Source organism: Anoplopoma fimbria, chromosome 11 (assembly GCF_027596085.1).
Source record: "Anoplopoma fimbria isolate UVic2021 breed Golden Eagle Sablefish chromosome 11, Afim_UVic_2022, whole genome shotgun sequence".
Taxonomy (NCBI): domain Eukaryota; kingdom Metazoa; phylum Chordata; class Actinopteri; order Perciformes; family Anoplopomatidae; genus Anoplopoma; species Anoplopoma fimbria.
In genome coordinates, this window is record NC_072459.1 from 2,151,976 (window position 1) to 2,170,895 (window position 18,920).

Here is an 18,920-nt window from a genome sequence, read left to right on the forward strand (position 1 = left end):
ACAGATCATATGCTTCTGGAAATGAATTATGTGCCAATATTAACCAACAGTGAATACTGTATAGAAAGGAGGATATTCCAACAAGCAGAAAGGTTATTATTTTGGGTGAGAGTTATTCAAAGAGTTTCGGGGGAGTGATGTTACACTCACCTGCTCTTCCAGGTGAATCCAGGTTGAAGCTGTTTTTCCTAAATTATACCCACTCTGTTTATTCCCTATACTCTTTTCCCTCATACTCTGTTTTGTTGTGTACTTAATTGTACCTCTGACTGTGTTTCTGAGTACAGTTTAGCTTTTCCAAGAAGCTAATGGTTCAGTTTTCACTTCCCCATTAAGCTAACATTGAACCATTTGCCTTGTTTATCCTTTCAGGGTCACCGTTTGCCCGTGCCAGCTTGAAGAGCTCCAAGCTCGAAGGATCAGATTTCAAGCGTCGGGAGCGACGGCTACGCTTCCTCATCCGACACGTTGTTAAGTCCCAGGCCTTCTACTGGACCGTGCTGTGCTTGGTGGGCCTGAACACTCTGTGTGTGGCTGTAGTGCACTATGACCAGCCAGACCCACTGTCAGATTTTCTATGTGAGTAGGAAGGAGGGGGATACATGCTTACTTTGTGCAAGCATGCACCGATTATCTGCACAAATACTCTCATCACAGATTACTGGAAGGGAGTGGGTGAGCAAATTCTTAAGTAAATGTGACTAAATCCATGAAAGAGCTGACCAAACCAGTTAACACAAGCACATCCAAACACACAATGTCTTCCACCAGCACAGATTTAGGCTTTTTCTCTCTCGCTTTTTCTTTTTTAAACACAATGGCCTATATTATATTTACAGAAACAGACGCACGCAAATAGGAATAATATAATTGAAATGACAACAAAATGCAAATAAGCCTATTAAAAAAAGATCAAAATATGGAAACAAGAAGATGCATTGAAATAAAAAAGAAATTGTATATATACCCATTGCTACTTCATCTAAATGGTGTAGCATGGACAATCATACAAAACAGTTCTATATCTGAAATGCTTTTTATCACAAAACAATACCATTACTCCTCCTCATCCTCCTCATCCTCTCTTCTTGTCTTCTTTCCTCCATGTAGATTTTGCTGAATTAATCTTCCTGGGGATATTCTTGACGGAGATGATGGTGAAGATGTATGGCCTGGGGAAGCAGGCCTACCTCAACTCCTCCTTCAACTGCTTCGACTGCATTGTGAGTCCAACAACTCTTGTCGACGCCACGCAAAGATACAAATAAACACAAACATACGCGCAAAGTCACGAGGAATTGCACACATGTGAAATCATAACCAAACACAACGTGTGCACAGCTCATTATGATGAATAACCCTATTGTATTTGTATTTGTATCAGGTGATATGTGGTAGTATATTTGAAGTGCTGTGGTCCATCATCCAGCCGGGCACATCATTTGGCATCAGTGTGCTACGAGCTCTCAGGTTATTGAGGATTTTCAAAGTCACCAAGTGAGTCAACTTTATTACAGTTTATATTTTATTTCAAATAATAGACATAACATTTATTCCAATTTAACACAAACGTTCTTTTTGTTTTTGCCAGGTACTGGGCATCTTTGCGTAACCTCGTCGTCTCTCTGCTGAACTCCATGAAGTCCATCATCAGCTTGCTCTTCCTGCTCTTCCTCTTCATAGTTGTCTTTGCCCTGCTGGGCATGCAGCTCTTCGGAGGACAGTCAGTGCTGTTTTCCTTTACCTCGGCTTCTCTCTCTGTCTTGAGAACATTTGTTCGACTCATATGATGTTTCTGTGTTTTGGCCCTCACACAACTCTTGATTTTTTCCCCCTGCTAGGTTTAATTTTGAAAATGGCACTCCTCCAACCAACTTCGATACCTTCCCCGCAGCAATAATGACAGTGTTCCAGGTGAGCAGAGGGAGGAGGGAGTGTTGGTGGAGGGGAGGAGGGAAGCAGAGTGGGAGGAGAAGACGGGGGTTGGATTAGGACAAAAACGGTTTAAGGACTAAAGAGGATTTACACACGAGGAAGGGAGATAAAATGTAGCATGCTACTTTTTAATTCTTAAATGTCATTAATCAAAAACATAATTGTGCTAAAGCTTCCCTACGTGTTAAAGGTGTGTATGTGTCTGAGCGTGACTGTGTGTTTTGATTATAGCATTTTAGATGGATGCATATTGTGTGTGTTTGTTTAAGGCATAATCATAAAATGAAATAGCGACATGTGCTTGGAGGGAACATGGGCCTCGTCTGACTACTGGCATGTGTGTGTGTGTGTGTGTGTGTGTGTGTGTGTGTGTGTGTGTGTGTGTGTGTGTTTGTGACAGATCCTGACTGGCGAGGACTGGAACATGGTGATGTACGATGGCATCAAGTCTCAGGGCGGAGTCAACAAGGGCATGGCCTTCTCTGTCTTCTTCATTGTCCTCACACTTTTTGGCAACTGTATCCCTTCACCGTGAAAATACATAAAACCACACAAAGCATTCACACGTATATAAATATATGTATATGTTTTTATGTCTTTATGTTCAGTCACTGACTTTAGACTGAATACACATCCATGAAAATTTACACAGATATTTACACTTTTCTATCATTTTTCTTTAAAAAGCTCATTATGTAATCCACATAAATTTCATGATGCATAACCATGCACAAACAAACTCCTACATGCTGGATTCCCTTTAACTCTGTGCTCAGACACTCTGCTGAATGTGTTCTTGGCCATCGCTGTTGATAATCTAGCCAACGCACAGGAACTGACCAAGGTACACTACAGTCTAATTTTATTTAATATATAACCATTTATTTTCTGAATGCTGGGAATCAATAGAGTTATGCTCCTCTAATTCATCTCTTGCTTTCCACTTCCTTCCTAATCTGTCTCTCTGCAGGACGAACAGGAGGAAGAGGAGGCTGCCAGTCAGAAGATCGCCCTGCAGAAGGCCAAGGAGGTGGCTGAAGTCAGCCCGCTGTCTGCTGCCAACCTCTCCATTGCAGCGTGAGTTGCTGTCGCTATCAACCGTCGCACTCTCGTTTTGGTATCCATTTTAAGACACCGGAACATTTTTAAAGCAAGCACTTATGCAAGATTCAGCATTTTGGAGGCATTATACTGCACTAACGCAGATACCTTTTTGAATGAGGAAAATGTTTATAAACCTCTGTCTCATAGAACTTTCTTCATCACAGGTTATGTTCAGTGAGCCTTTTAGAACGTGGCCCACTTCAAACGATTACATTAAAATACCGACCTAAAGCACACTTCTTTATGTTGCTTACATTTGGAACCAGACATTTATAGCTGCTGTCTAAATCCCTCCTGATATCATTTAATTGTAAAGAAGGTTTGTGTTGTCACTGCTGCAAATAGTTGACCAAATAACCCTCATCCAAAGCGATTCTTTTTACTTTTTTAGGTAGAAATTGAACAAACATTCTTCATCATAACAATAACAAGTATTTTTATTTTCTTGGAATAGAGGATTTTGAAGTTTCTTACACTCATAGTGATAAACTTATACATGCATGAACGCTTTCTACTTCCTCTCTCTGTCAAGTTCTCCTTATCTTTTCTTCTTTTTATTTCTCTTTGTCACACTATTTTGTGTATACTTAAACACACACACACAAACACACACACACACACACACACACACACACACACACACACACACACACACACACACACACACACACACACACACACACACACACACACACAAGCCAGTGTTGGATTGATCCGGGCCAGCCCTCCTCTGGTCAGGAGAGTCCGAGTCTTTGATCTCTTTTCTCTGTATACACAGGGGTCTTTCCTTTCACTCCTGGTAAAGTTCACACACTCTCACTCATAGACACACACACACACACACACACACACACACACACACACACACACACACACACACACACACACCCACACCATTCTGTGGTCTGTCGTGAAAAAAGCCCAACGGGGGAGCCCACGTCTGCTTAGAAATACCACACGCAAACACGTACACACAGTTCTGACCTTTAGCGCTCTGATACATCAGCCTCCGCCCACTTTATGTCACACACATATTATCACACACAGATGCAATAAGCAGATATGCCCAAGAGTTAAACACACACATGCTGATGACGTGTTCATCATCTCCTTAATCACACTGTTTCTTGTTACTGTGTGTACCGTACCTCACTGTGCTGTGAGCATCTGTGTCTGTGTAATAGTGGATGTTACCTCGGAGTCCTACTGAGGTTAAATATTTTTATGTCAATACTATGCACATGTATATGCGTGTGTGTGTGTGTGTCTGTGTGTAAGAGCGCAAATGTGTGTGTGTGGGATTAGTTTGAAAACCAACATTAGCCAACTGAACCTTCCTGAGGTTGTTCAAATCTCTTTGTTCTTTTAAACCTAAGAGGCTAGAATAGAGTCGACAGTTGAGTCTTAAACTATATTTTAGCTAACCATTGAAATGTGTGTGTGTGTGTGTGTGTATCACAGTCCTAGCAATGTAGGGCTGCAGAGTGCATACCATTTCCCGTATCAGTGTGAATCCAAATCCCTCATTCATGAAATATAAAAAAGGAAAGACATTGAAATTCCAGTGGAGAAAATCTTTGTTTTTCCAAGAAGGGATTTTAAAGTTGGGGACATCAGTGGGGCATGAAGAATCTCTTAAGAAGATATTCTATGTTAGATTCAGGGTGGAGGCTGCCATGACAGCTACATAAAACCCTTGGAAAATAGTTGTAAGGCTACATAACTCTAACAAGTACTCTCAGAATGACAGCACAGTGCACCATTAATCTAAACAGATTGCAGGAATACAGTAACAAGTTTTTAATCACTTTACCGTTTTGAGTGTTAAAGATTTGAAGGAGTTTCACGACTGTGTTTTCAGTAGCTAATGCACTGCAGCTTGTGATAACAGTCTTGAAATAACTGGGAAAAACAACGTTAGAAACATTTAGATAGAGATTTGAACATTAAAGATACTGTGCAGACAAATAGGAACATCAGAGACAATGCTAGGAGTTTAGAGAGATCTGGTGAAAGGAGCGAATAATGATCAGAACACGACAGGAAAAGTGAATGATGCAAGAGAGATGCAATTTTAAAGATTAAAGAAAGGAGGACGGCGTAAAATAAATACGATTGTTCCAGATTTACAGTTGAAACAAACTGCAGAAGTGGGTGTGTGTGAATGTCTGTGTGTGTGTGTGTGTGTGTGTGTGTGTGTGTGTGTGTGTGTGTGTGTGTGTGTGTGTGTGTGTGTGTGTGTGTGTTTTGCCTGTGTATGTTTGTGTGTGAAGGGTTGCATTCCAAAATGCTCAATATTTAGGCAAAAAATGGATTTGTTCTGTTTTTTGCATTTCAGAAATATATTTTACTTATTTTAGTTGTAATTTAATCTGAATACCGAGCGTTTGTCTGGGTAGGCTGGCTGTTTTATAAATGATAGATGGGTAGCCCATTTTGGAATGAAATCCTCCTTCTGTTCTTTCGTGTCATCTCACTCACCAGCTGTTTCCCTCCTCAGCAACAAAGTACACAGTGAGTGTCACAACGCTACCGACCCCTTTCTGGACTGGTATTTATTTATTTGTTTATTCATTTCTGAATCCTTTCTGTTTATTGACTTACAACCATTCCCTGCTTTCTTTTTTTTGTTTTAGAAAAGCCTCCTTTCCATGTCCCCTTTGTCCACAACTTTTGAAATACATACCTGGCTTTCTTTAGTTGTTATTTGTGTTGGCTTATTTTTAAGATTTTCTGTTGCCTGCTCCTCGCAGTACGGCTGTTGCTTTACTGTGGTTGACTTTGGGCCTTGAGAGAAAAGGGAATTATTTACTGGCAGAAGTTTTGGTGGGTAAGAAAGGTGGTCACTGACAGCTTTTGGGACTTTCTCTATCAAATACATATAAACACGACTCAGTCACCAATAACAGGTTCTTCTGATCATTCTTCTGATCACCATGTCTTCAATTTAGCTTGGTGGGGATTTTGGGGTGCATAAAGCCTGTTTATTAAACAGTTTTTACTTTAGTTTGTGTAGGTTAATTGTAGATTATTACAACATATTCTGACAACGTCTCAGGGTTATCTTCTATTTTGTATTTCCACATGGTTTACCAAAGTGGAGCTGTCCTGTCAGGTCCTTTGGCAAACTGTGTAAAAACCCAGAACTTCGTTTTGTTGAGCTGCCTCGTTCTATAGGTCCAGCCAAATTACCCTTTAAATGTCTGTGGCCCCCAGTGAGTTTTTATGTCCTGGCTATTTTATGTACTTATACTTTGGTGTTAGTTTTCACATCATTCTCATGTCTTTGTGTGTATATTTTCAGAGCAGTACATGTCTTTAAACAGGTCTTTAATTCTGTCATTACTTCCTCCCTGTCCACCCTGCTTGGTTTTGCAGTAAGGAGCAGCAGAAGAATAATAATAAGGGGATCAACAAGTCAGTGTGGGAACAACGCACCAAGGAGCTGAGGAGGCAGACGCTGGTGTCCAGCCGAGAGGCCCTCTATAACGAGCTGGACGCTGACGAACGCTGGAAGGCAAGGACAGGGAGGGAGGAGCAAAACAATGTAAAGGACAAGGCAAACAAAGCCCAATAGACTTGTGCTATCAGTGTACACAAGTGACGGGAATGATGATGATGATGACTTCTGTTTATCTGTATGTCTAGGTCATTATTTGTTAATGGTAGATTCAAAGGACTTGTGAATTAAAACGTAATATATCCGTGTCTTTAATTTCTGCCTCCGTGCTGTCTCTCTATCCTTTCCTCTCCTTTCAGGTGAACTTCTCACGTAACGTCCGTCCGGACATGAAGACCCACCTGGACCGACCGTTGGTGGTTGACCCCCACGAGAACCGCAACAACAACACCAACAAGACCACCGCTAACAATGCAGACCTCTGCTTCAGCCAGCACCATCCTGCTGACGAGCTCCACAGACAAACACGCCTCCACGAACAAAGTGGCCAAGTAGGAGGTGGTGGCGGAGGAAGCTCGGCTCCAGTCAGGCCTCCCTTGGATCGAGGCGAATCCACCGAGAGCAGGCGTAGTCGTAAAGGCGAGCACCACCACCACAGCTCTCATGTCCGATTGGATGCTACGGTGATTCCTGGACCGGGCTCGGAAGAGAGGCCTTCCAGGCGCCATCACCACACCCGCAGTGGCAGCCGAGGGGGCGGGCAGTCAGAACACAGGAAGCCCAGATCACATCGGAAAAATGCCGAGGACGGTGAGGATGGCGGGGGAGGAGCTGGAAAAACAGGGAGACATAAGAACAAAGGGGTTGACGGAGGTGGAGAAGGAGGAGAGCAGGAGGGAGCTGGGGATGGCAGCGAGAGGAGGCCGAGAAGAAGTCGCCATGGCAACCAAACTGAGGGCGAGGGGAAGAGGATGTGCCAGCACAGAAGGAAGTATGTCCATTGTCTGTAGATAATTATAACAATGACATTTTTATATATTCGCAAATTGTTTCCCGATGGCCTCTGACTCAAAGAGTTTATCCTGGTTATTTCTACTTTCAGTAGTTTTTGTGTCTGTGTTTCTGTCACACCTGTCTCTGGATATGATCTCTGCCTTTCCCTTCTTTTTTTCTTATTGCTCTCTATTTCTAGGGAGTGCAGTGTCCCTAACCTCTCTACTACACGGCCCATTCAAAAGAGCCTCTCCAGGCAGGACAGCCAGTACAGTGAGGATATGGACAACCTCATGAATACCAAACTGGTGTCTGGCTCCACCCCACCCAGCGATGGTCACCCTTATCCAGTCACCAGCCACATTGTGGCCCCAGGCTTTGGATCTGCCCTCCATCTCGCTAACAGTAGCACTCATGGGAGCTTGGTCACATTGGATAGCTACGGCAGCATTGCCCATCACCGCACCAACAGCGTCATCAGGCTGCCCCACCCTGACTACACAGCTTTAGACATGCCAATTTTCCCATCCACCAATGCCATACTGCAGGGTAAGGGCCCAATGATTATGTGCTGTGTTGTATATCCTCTTTAACATTTTCCTTAAATAACAAACTTGCATTTTCATTTCATATACTCACTTTTTTTCCTCTCCCTCTTTGATCAAGTCAATAAGAATGCCAACACAGAGCCTTTGCCAGCAAAGGAGGATAAGGACGACGATGATGATGAGAAGGGAGGTGAAGGTGGACCCAAACCGATGCCGCCCTTCAGCTCCATGTTCATCCTTTCCACCACCAACCCGTAAGTTGGATTGTTACAAATATCATGCACCCACACTTACCTCCTCTATACACAAGGTATTTACCCAACTTCTGTCGATGGAAAATCAATCTACCATTAAGTCACAGATACAACACTTGCATGTGCACACACCCTAACACATGCAGAGTACACTTACAGGTACAAAGCAAATACATTATACTTACAGATATATAATGGTCTGCACAGAACTAATGCAAAATAAAAATAAAAATCTGTCTTTGTGTTCTCCTAGGTTTCGGCGGTTGTGTCACTACATCTGCACCCTGCGATATTTTGAGATGTGCATCCTGCTGGTCATTGCCATGAGCAGTATTGCCCTCGCTGCTGAAGACCCGGTCTGGCCCGAGTCCCCTCGCAACAATGTAAGAAAGTGCACAAACATGCATGCATTAAATATTATGTGTATACATGTTACTACAATAAATGTTGCTTTTATTCTTTTAGTAACATGCTGGCTGCTTTTTTCGTTGTAGTGTCACTCCAGCCATGTGTGGAGCTGGATCAATAAATGAATAAAGTGTCACATAAAACTGAAATACAATTAATGAGGACAAATTAAATAAAGACAACTAAGATACAATTTTACAAATATATCACAACCCAATGTAAAAAATGCCTGTCATCATGTTTTGCACCAGCATCAACAAATCATTCCCTCTTTCTCTTTGTCCAGGTTCTACGTTATTTCGACTATGTCTTCACAGGAGTATTCACGTTTGAGATGCTCATAAAGGTAAGACAATGTGCGGAATCAACAGCTTCCTCCAGAAGTATGGAGAACCGCAGCCCAAATGAGGATTAGACAGTTTTTAATGCGCTCCAAGCCCAAGTTGCACTTCCATACCGAGGCGTTCATATCTCATAATCAGGCTCTCTTCTGCTCCTTCAGATGGTGGATCTGGGGCTCGTCTTGCACCAGGGCTCTTATTTCCGGGACTTGTGGAACATCCTTGACTTTATAGTGGTTAGTGGTGCTCTGGTGGCCTTCGCCTTCACGTAAGTCTCCCTCCTGCTGTCCTCCTCTCTTCCCTCCTCGCTCCACCTTCCCTCCTGCCTCTCTACTGCCTCACTGGTACCTTGGAGTACAGCCTCACCTGTAACTCTTCACCCATCCATGATTTCTGTCCTTTCTTTCATACGCTCTCTCACGTTTTCTCTCTGTCTCTCAGTATTTCTATATTCTCTTGTCTCCTGTTCCCTTCCTCTTCTAGACTTTTTTTTTTCCTACCTATGCTTACAAATGGCCAATCCTCTCCAGTTGGCCATTTTCTCTCTGCTTTTTCTCTCTCATTCAACTCTATAGTCCTGTCATTTCTAAGCCCCTCCACCAACCCCATACGCCCAAACATGTTAAAAAAGAATATCCCAGCATCCCTTGCTATCCACCTCTCCTTCCCCCCTGTGAGAGGTGAGGACCACCCTTTGCACCTGTAACCCTTTAGTGCCCAGGGAGTTCTAGAGTTAAAAGTCCTATGCGAAGCCTGGCCAGTTCACGCTGAGCTGGCTCTCAAAAACCTTCGCACCCTTCTCCACGGCCAAGCAGGTACTTTAAACCCTACTTAATGTGCATGACTGCAAGGATATAATACAGTTCAATTTTCATAACTGGGTTACGTTAGGACCTAGTTTATGAGCACTGTGCAGGGTACAAAGCATGAATTGTGGGTTTAAAGATTTGCTGTCATGCTTTGGCATCGGTGGGGAGAATATGAGGGGAAGCAGACCTTTAAGGACTGCCGTCAACGTTAAATGTAATGTTGTATTGATGTAGTTTGGAGACGTTTAGTATGATAAGTTTACAATGATAATGCTGACCTCCGACACAAATACTCACGGGTCATCTGCATAAATTTAAGGTTGTGCTTCATCCTATTTTATGACTTTTAAAGATCCAGTCTATATTTTCAGGAAACAACAATGTCTGTGCATACAAACCCCTCAAATGTTTATTTTCTGCAGTCTTGTGTGTGTGTTACACCTGAGTAGGAAAAGGTGTGGGGTTATGATAGTAGATGTGGCAGACACAAGAAGCATCCTCACTTGGGGACCAGGATACTCTGGCCCTTGGATACTGCTTTTTCTTTCTGAAAAGAGAAAAAAGATTTTATAGTTGCGTGGATCCTGCCACATGTTCACTGTTCAAGTAAGTGACCATTTGTAAATGACTCTTATGGATGCATTGGTGATGCGGAGCTGAAGACAGTAAATGTTAAAGTTACTCCAAGGAGTTATTGATCGGTCATTAACCAGTCTCAATTTAATACTAATGTCTCTATATGACCTACATACTGGATATGTCTATTTTATTTATGAAATACATTGCGAGACATGGTTATACATCAATATATTAATTTATTTTGCATGGTAAAACAAAGCTAGCTAATGCTTTGGCTACATTGGTGGAACGTAGCAAAGCTTTCTGTGATTATGAGCATGATACCCGACATGTTTCAGGCAAACGGCAGTAGTTTGTATTAAGTTAAGAGGCTAGACCACTGAAGTGAGCAAAGAGCTGTGTTTAAAAATGAAAAGAAATAGCGTGAAATTATGTGAAAACACTGCTGCTTTTTTCCACAGAGACAAAATGAATGTTTCTTGTAGTTCAATGCTGATGGCTACAGTAAATTATCATGACTGGGAATCCAGTCTTTTTTGGAAACGTCAGACCGGAGTGCTTTGCCATTCATATCGTATGGCATAAAACCTCCTCTTGTGTTGGGGGACTGAAGTTGATGGCTTTGGATGGGGGGATTGCTCCATCCATTTCATTTCCCAGTAACAGTGAATTACACGGAGTAACCTGTTTATGCTATTAGGTATTTGAACACCTGTGTAATCAAATCTATTTCAATTGAATAGCCCTTCAATAAATCGTTTGATTGGTGTAACTAGTAAAACGCCAATTTGGTGTACACGAGTAATAGATTTGATTTGGAAGAGTACAGTAAATTATTATCGTCGTCAAGCATCTCTGCCACTTATCTGGTTGAGTTTGAATTGATGATTTTGTAGCATCAGTGAAAAACATCAGCTTTATATTCTGAGTAACCATCAACATGGTCTCACCTTGTTATGGTTTTGCAGCTTTTTGTGGAATACGGAACAGTTGGAAGATTTTTATGTGTTTTCAGCCTAAGAAAGAAAAAATGCTGCAGGCCAGCGTGGAGATGAGAAGGTGCTTGTCTTTTTTAGAGACATATGAACTTGGCAGGTGCTCCAGGGTTCTAGTGGTGGTGCCCCATCTCTAAGACTGGCTTTTCCTCCAGTCTTTCTCTCTGAATCACTTGTGTGTGTTCGTTAACTCTCTTCCCCCTAATTTCTAGTTGTGTATGCGTTTCTGTGTTTTGTGAATATATCTGTGTGCTTCTATCCTTAACGCTTTGTTGTCTAACCTCTGTCTGTTACATATTTATGCGTGGGTCTATATTTTCTCTCTCTCTGATTGAGTCTATACTTCCTGGGGAAATGTTAACTATGGACTAATAAATAGATGTATGCAGTGGTACAATGAAATCATGACATATCAAGTGTTTCAAATTAAAAGAATAATTCAAAATGATCATGCAAAAACAGCACAGCAACCAAACACATATATTTAAAGCAGTTATATTACATGAATGTTAAAAAAGAAAGTCAATTTGAGTAATAAATGAGAAAGCTTTAATTATAGAGGCAAGGCTGGCACATATGGTATGTTAACATAACTCACAAACTCACAAAACAATCAATTAAGCCAGTTGAACCAATGAAGTCTGATTTGACTACGATGGGGGTTCCTGACACTGATGGCTGATGGTGAGATCCGAACCAGTCAGAACAGACTCATACACATCCAGATAGTGCCTTAATTCAATTGGTGGAAATCAAACAGCACTCCAGAAAGGCTCAGCAGTCTCAATGGAGATGATTATCGCTCCTTTAATCCAATTAGTCTGGTCTGAGGGCTGCTGGTGTCTTGGACCGCTTGTGCTGCTGTCCTGCACATTTCTGCAGCCAGACGGAGCTCCATGTCCGGACAGGCTCCCGACGCAGAGACACTTCCTGATAACTGAACAAGTTTTGTTTGCTTAATGGATACCGTGACATTTCGCAATGTTTTTCACGAGGCAATGTTTGTTCCAGCCGGCAGAATGTGCTTAAAAGGAGTTTATATGTGGACGTGTTGATGTATTTCTAGCAGTCCTCATTAATAGTGATTTACGCTCTGACATGGAGTATAACTCATGAGGTTTTAGCTCACGGTTCATCTATGGATTTGACATGAACCGCTAATTTACAGATGTTAAAAGTTTAAAGGAAATAATCTAGAAATAATCTAGACTTGGAAGATTTTGATGGAATTAAATTAAAACAATATATATTAATGCGATTAATTAAAAAGAATATAGTGGTATTTTCCATGTGAATAATCATAAATCTAGTAATGATGACTCCCTGAAGCAGCGTCTGGCCTGTAAACTCCTCACTAATGAAACGTCAGAGATGAAGGCAGTAGTTCTGGTGCAGCGTTCGAGTCAAACCTTTTGTCTACATTTTGAGTGTGCGTTTTATGTGCTTGTGTGTTAGAGTTGATAGTGTTTGGCTGGGAGGGTTGATCTTGTAAAAAGAAGGCCCTGTGTTCTCTTTTTCTCTCTCTCTGTCTCTCATATTGATGTTTTCCCTCAAAAATCCCTCCTTTCTCTGTTACCCATGCTGTTCTTTTCTCCCACCCTTTGTCTTTTTGTCTCTCTCTCTCTCTCTCTCTCTCTCTCTATTCGTCTCACTGTCTCACACCCCTCATCTCTCCGTTTGGACCAGCAGCAGCGGCGGCGGGTAAAGTTCTCTGTCTTTTTCCTCCTCATTTTCTCCCTCTGCACTCTCAGCGCCTGTTCTTCTGATCACACATCTCTTTCCTTTTCATCCATCACAGTTGACTTCTGTACAAGTCTGTTCTTCCCCTTTGTCCATTGTTCACCATGGAACAGCTCTGACTCAAACACAACTAAACCTCAAGTTTACCTGCATCAGGTCCTACAACTGAATCACACAGATTCCATTTTAAAAATATCATTAGTAAGATAAAAGCAACAGGGACCAAAGACAAAATGTGACCAAACAAATGCAAAAGACACAACTAAGTGCACCAAAAAAAAAGTCTGAAGAACAATACGGAGTCTAGAAAGGGTTCACATACATGCACAAATACACAAACATTTAGAGTACACACCCATCCACATGTGTGCTTGCTTGCACACACAAAACCTCCAGCAGTCTACCATCTGGTATAACAGCTGTAACACACCGGCAGCTGTAGACACAGCTGTCTTCTTCCCCAGTTTCAAACTGTTAGTGACTTTTGACCTTTAATCTTTTCCACCTAATGTGTCAGAAATTTAGAAAAATCAGGGAACAGATTAAAACTATCACACAGTTTTCCAAAATGCTAGTTAGCCATATATCTAAGTAAACAGTTTCCATTTAAGCCTTTTGTTAGCATCAGTTAACTCCTGTATTCTTGTACTTAAGTGCATTGTCAGTTAAATGGCAGGCTCACATAAAGTGCTTACTTTTTTTTGTAGTTTTCAGTGCAACTGAAACCAAAGGATTCCCATTTTCTTCACACATGTACCTAGAAAAGCCCAAGTTACAAAGTGCTTCAAAAGGAGGAGGTTTGGCTCAGCATTTGAATCCAGAAATGCTTGCTAAAATGTCTTTGTCTTTGCCTAAATGGCCTACAAGACAAGAGTCCATGCTGTTTGAACAATGCTGTGAAACCTGCTTATCCTGGTTGTAGTTTAAAGTGGACATAAATGAACTGGTTGAGCCATCAAAGAGAGAGTTTGGCTGTTCATTCAGGTTTTTTAACACTTTAATACACATTGTGACCCTACCAAGTTGTGACTTCTGTTTAAAGTTCAAAGAGTTTGTTTTATCTTATTTAAATATACAATGGGGAGCATTTTTAGGCTGTCATTATGTTAACTATTTCTTTTCATTGTGTCATTATTTAACTGTTAGTTAGCACTCTAACAGGGCTCCCTTTAGTCAGCTGCTAACATGGCTCTCAAACTCTCTCTGTAAATGTCTCTGTGTAGAATAGAGTTCACCATCACTCAACCTGCTGCTTAAAAGAAGAAATATTGCAGCATGGGAAGCAAGGTTTCAATGCAGCATGAAATAAATCACCATTAGCCGGGCATGTGCAAGGCGAGGCTCTAGCCGTCTTTGTAAAGCATTGAAATACATCCCAAAATATTAAGCAAGTGTAGCTACTAGTTAGCATTCAGACAGGAATGACAACAGTAGATCCCATAGCATGTACTGTAGCTGTAAATGACCACCTAACTCTAGCATGTAGCTACTACGCTAACCTCACACTTAGTAATGAGCGTAATATGATAGCAATGCTGCATGTGTTGCTATGTATTTAACCCCGACGCAGTTACTCATGTTGAGTTAACTCGGACTAAAATACCACCGAGGAATGGCTGCTGACAGCCATTTTGGAATTGAGAGGACTAAGCCTGTGAAATCCGCCTGAACCTGCTGACTCAAATGTTTTTGTGCTTGTGTGTGTGTGTGTGTGTGTGTGTGTGTGTGTGTGTTGGTGTTGGTGTACGTGTGTGTACACATATAGGGGGAGCAGTAAGGGAAAAGACATCAGTACCATCAAGTCTCTGAGGGTACTGAGAGTGTTGCGACCTCTGAAGACCATCAAACGTCTTCCGAAACTCAAGGTATGCTTTAATAGAAAGCATTTCACCTCAGATTAGAGTTACCTTTCATTTTCTGGAAGCATGAGGGACTTTTAATTAATAATAAAGGCTTGACATCCATCAATTGTCATTCATGTTAAATTGATTCACATTGAAAGTAATATAGATACTGTATTTTAGACATTTTCAAGTTGCTTAATCTGCTGTAGTGCAAATTGGGCCATTATGAACCATCTTAAACTTTTAATTACCACAATTAAAGACCAAAACACACAAATCATTTTAATCCAATGCATTTGTTTCACACAATAACCAACATGCCTCGTGTGTCGTCCTCAGGCTGTGTTTGACTGTGTGGTGAACTCTCTGAAGAATGTGCTCAACATCCTGATCGTCTACTTACTCTTCATGTTCATCTTCGCTGTGGTGGCCGTGCAGCTCTTCAAGGGACGCTTCTTTTACTGCACTGATGAATCCAAAGAGTTTGAGCGCGACTGCAGGTCAGGAAATACACAACTGTGTTTATCCTGAGAGCTGAGATGTTCCATTCGCCTTCTTAATATTGAGTCGAGCCCCTTTGTGCATAAAGCTTGATCTACTCAGCAAACGCTCCCGTAATGCTGGTGATGTGATTCGTGTATTTCAGGGGCGAATATCTGGTGTATGAACGTGATAACGAAGTGAAGGCGCAGAAGCGGGAGTGGAAGAAGTACGATTTCCACTACGACAACGTGGCTTGGGCCCTCCTCACCCTCTTCACCGTATCTACCGGAGAGGGGTGGCCGCAGTGAGTATACTTAAATATGCACGGTCACATGCAGCACACTCTACATGCCTTCTGACAACCTATAACCCTCCACCGTTTCCTTCTCTTCCTCCGCAGGGTGCTGAAACATTCAGTGGATGCGACTTATGAGAACCAGGGCCCGAGCCCGGGGTACCGGATGGAAATGTCCATCTTTTACGTGGTGTACTTCGTGGTCTTCCCCTTCTTCTTCGTCAACATCTTCGTGGCTCTCATCATCATCACCTTCCAAGAGCAGGGAGACAAGATGATGGAAGACTATAGTTTAGAAAAGAATGAGGTGAGGAAGGATGAAGAGAGCGGAAGAAGATAGAGATAAGAGTATTGGGAAGGTGACGCTAAGGCAGGAGGAGGGAGGGTTGGAACTACCGGGTACAGGAGAAGGGCTGGATTTAGAAAAGGAGGGATAAGAACAATAACTTTTTCATGTTTGTGTCTTGCAGAGAGCCTGTATAGACTTTGCCATTAACGCCAGACCCCTGACTCGCCACATGCCTCAGAACAAGCTGAGCTTTCAATACCGAATGTGGGAGTTTGTGGTTTCGCCCCCCTTTGAATATACAATCATGGCGATGATCGCGCTCAACACCGTCGTGCTTATGATGAAGGTAAACGTTTCTATGCTACAAACATTAAAACAATTATGAACACATTAACATAGACACAAAGAAAATAACATTAACTACTATCTCTTGTTGCACATTTATTTCTTGCTGTCTCCACCTCAGTTACAAAACATAAGCACTCACTAGGTCTGACTCACTCAGATGTTGCTGTTTACACTATTTCCTGTGATAAAAACATATTAATGAATATGTCTGACTCTCCATTGGGTTTGCTGAACTGTGTGTCTCTTTATATGTCTTTATACTCGCCCTCCTTTCTGTCCCCGGCGGTGGTTGTGTGTCTGTGTGTGTGTGTGTGTGTTTCTGTCTGTATGTGTATATGGCAATCCATCCTCTTGTATTTGTACACTGGTTTGTTGGTATGAATGTGTGTGTGTGTGTGTGTGTGTGTGTGTGTTTATAGTATGACGGAGCTTCTGATACCTATGAAGCTGTGTTAGCCAACCTGAACATAGTGTTTACCTCCCTCTTCTCCATGGAGTGTGTACTCAAGATCATCGCCTTTGGAGTACTGGTGAGTGGATGCGTCTGTGGTGAGGATGTACTGCTCTACTGTATGTTTGTAGAGAGTGCTGAAAATCTTATTATTACATGGTGTCACTGTGGACAAAAAGATCAGTGCTTGACCAACAACAACTGATGACAGTAACACCTCATATGTATTGCCTTATAGCCCAGGAAAACTGTTCTATGTTGTGTTTTTGAGTAATTAGAATGAATAGTCTTAAGAGAAAGTACTTAAAACTAGTCCAAGCAATTATTGTTGGGAACAGAAAGACTCAATATGCCAGCATGCCTGATAACCAAAACAATGGCCTAAAAGAGACTCGGATGTAGAAAACAATGGACTCAGCAAATGAAGTGACACTCTGTTTCATGTCGTTTAGGCAGCCCCATCCATTATTTAGTTAAATTGGGACACATTTTCTGTCGTGCATTATTTCTTACATATTTAAGGAGACACTGTGGGGAAATAATGAGCTATTAAAGGCAGTAAAGCAAATATGCCGAGTAATGCAAACTGCCAGAAGTCAGCAGTAAAGTGTGCAGTCATCGGAGCTGCAGAGGAAAGGGAGGGAGGGAGGCGGACGAGGGTGAAATGGATAGAAGAGATGCTTTAGGGATGAATGTTGGGAGGAGATACAGGACAGAGGGGGAACTGTCGTATAGAAAAAAGAGTGATTGACAGATAGGCGGTAGAAAGTGGAGCAATGATTACAGAGAGGGTGGAGATTAAGCAGGGTAGGAATTGAATCTGGGAGAGTGTGCTCCAACACACAAAAAAAGTCCGGGCCTAAGAGACGTCTGTGTGTGTTTGTCAAGGTGGTTCACTTTAACAGCCGCCCTCTCCATGTCCCTCCACTTGTCTAATGCACAGTTTGGCTGCAGGCAATATGTAGGAGAGCTCTTTCTCTCTGAGTCGCTGTACTTTTAAATTTGAATTAGTTTCACAAAGGAAAGAAATGTGAGTCTGTTTTTTTAGGAATGTTTATGAAACTAGAATGGATTCAGCAGGACTTTGTGTTGGTTTGGTTTATGAGGTTCAGGGGTATTACAGTATGTGATGTTTGATGGCTGGTGTAGTGTTCTGATGCAGCACAAGTTGTCCCTAGCTTGTCTGCTGGCATCCATCCAACATGCCGTCACTGATGGTCCATTTGTCTTATCTGATTTCTTTCCTGTTCCTGTCGGACACTGACATGCCTTTTTTTCCCCTTTCTTGTTTTCTCTCTGTCTGACTTTTATTCTCTCTTTCTTTCTCTCATTTTCTCACTCTTTCTACATCTTGTTGTTCTTAATATGTCTGCTAACCTACCATATCATTTTTTGTTATTTCAATGTGATCTGTCTATGCTTTCATCGCATTGCATCGTCCATTTCTCTGTCAATATTCCATCTTCCTTCTCCCATCTATCCCTGCCACATCCATGTTTTCCTACATTGTACTGTCTCATTTCCTCACATCACCTCATCACCTTCTCACCTTCCCTATTTCGTCCTCATCCTCCCTCTTGCTTCTCTTCTTTTTGTCTCTCTCTTGTCCTGTTCACAGAATTATTTCAAAGATGCCTGGAATATTTTTGACTGTGTGACAGTTCTGGGCAGCATTACTGACATCCTGGTTACGGAGCTTGGGGTAAGTAGAAGGATCTGATCCATTTTCTGTGTAGATGTGAGTAATCTGTACTGAGGAGTCAAAACTGTAAACAGACAGACATGATGTTGTTTTAGAAATGTTTGTTGAGCTTTTGTGACTATTTGTTAGGTGGGCTTCAGTATGTGTCTATGGAATTATACATCTGTCACATTGTCTACAACACATACACAAGAGAAGACAAGAAGTTAGGGGAGAGCATGAGTTAGAGGCCACTGTTGAGTCGTGCATTGCTCAGTCACGCATGAACATCTCTTGAAAGTCTTATATAATTGTCCCAGTTGGTGGGGCTAGAAGAGACCAGACTCCAGCCCTGAGCCTCTGACAGGAAGGCAGAAAGCATGCTGGTGCTCTGTAGCGAGTCAGGCTAATAGCCTATCTAAT

The 18,920-nt window shown here is 42.0% G+C and overlaps 1 protein-coding gene across 1 annotated transcript in view; it reads left to right on the forward strand.

Moving 5' to 3' along the window:
• Positions 1-18,920, forward strand: part of cacna1aa (calcium channel, voltage-dependent, P/Q type, alpha 1A subunit, a) — a 70,287-nt gene that overhangs the window by 28,653 nt on the left and 22,714 nt on the right. The window contains 24 exon segments of the mRNA XM_054607580.1: positions 373-579; positions 1,111-1,223; positions 1,385-1,497; positions 1,592-1,723; positions 1,842-1,914; positions 2,336-2,453; positions 2,712-2,779; positions 2,906-3,012; positions 5,540-5,590; positions 6,418-6,586; positions 6,799-7,430; positions 7,632-7,981; positions 8,099-8,234; positions 8,488-8,617; positions 8,929-8,988; positions 9,145-9,251; positions 13,059-13,067; positions 14,872-14,971; positions 15,290-15,450; positions 15,597-15,737; positions 15,834-16,035; positions 16,199-16,363; positions 16,785-16,895; positions 18,435-18,518. Of these exon segments, the coding sequence (XP_054463555.1) occupies positions 373-579; positions 1,111-1,223; positions 1,385-1,497; positions 1,592-1,723; positions 1,842-1,914; positions 2,336-2,453; positions 2,712-2,779; positions 2,906-3,012; positions 5,540-5,590; positions 6,418-6,586; positions 6,799-7,430; positions 7,632-7,981; positions 8,099-8,234; positions 8,488-8,617; positions 8,929-8,988; positions 9,145-9,251; positions 13,059-13,067; positions 14,872-14,971; positions 15,290-15,450; positions 15,597-15,737; positions 15,834-16,035; positions 16,199-16,363; positions 16,785-16,895; positions 18,435-18,518 (3,539 nt within the window).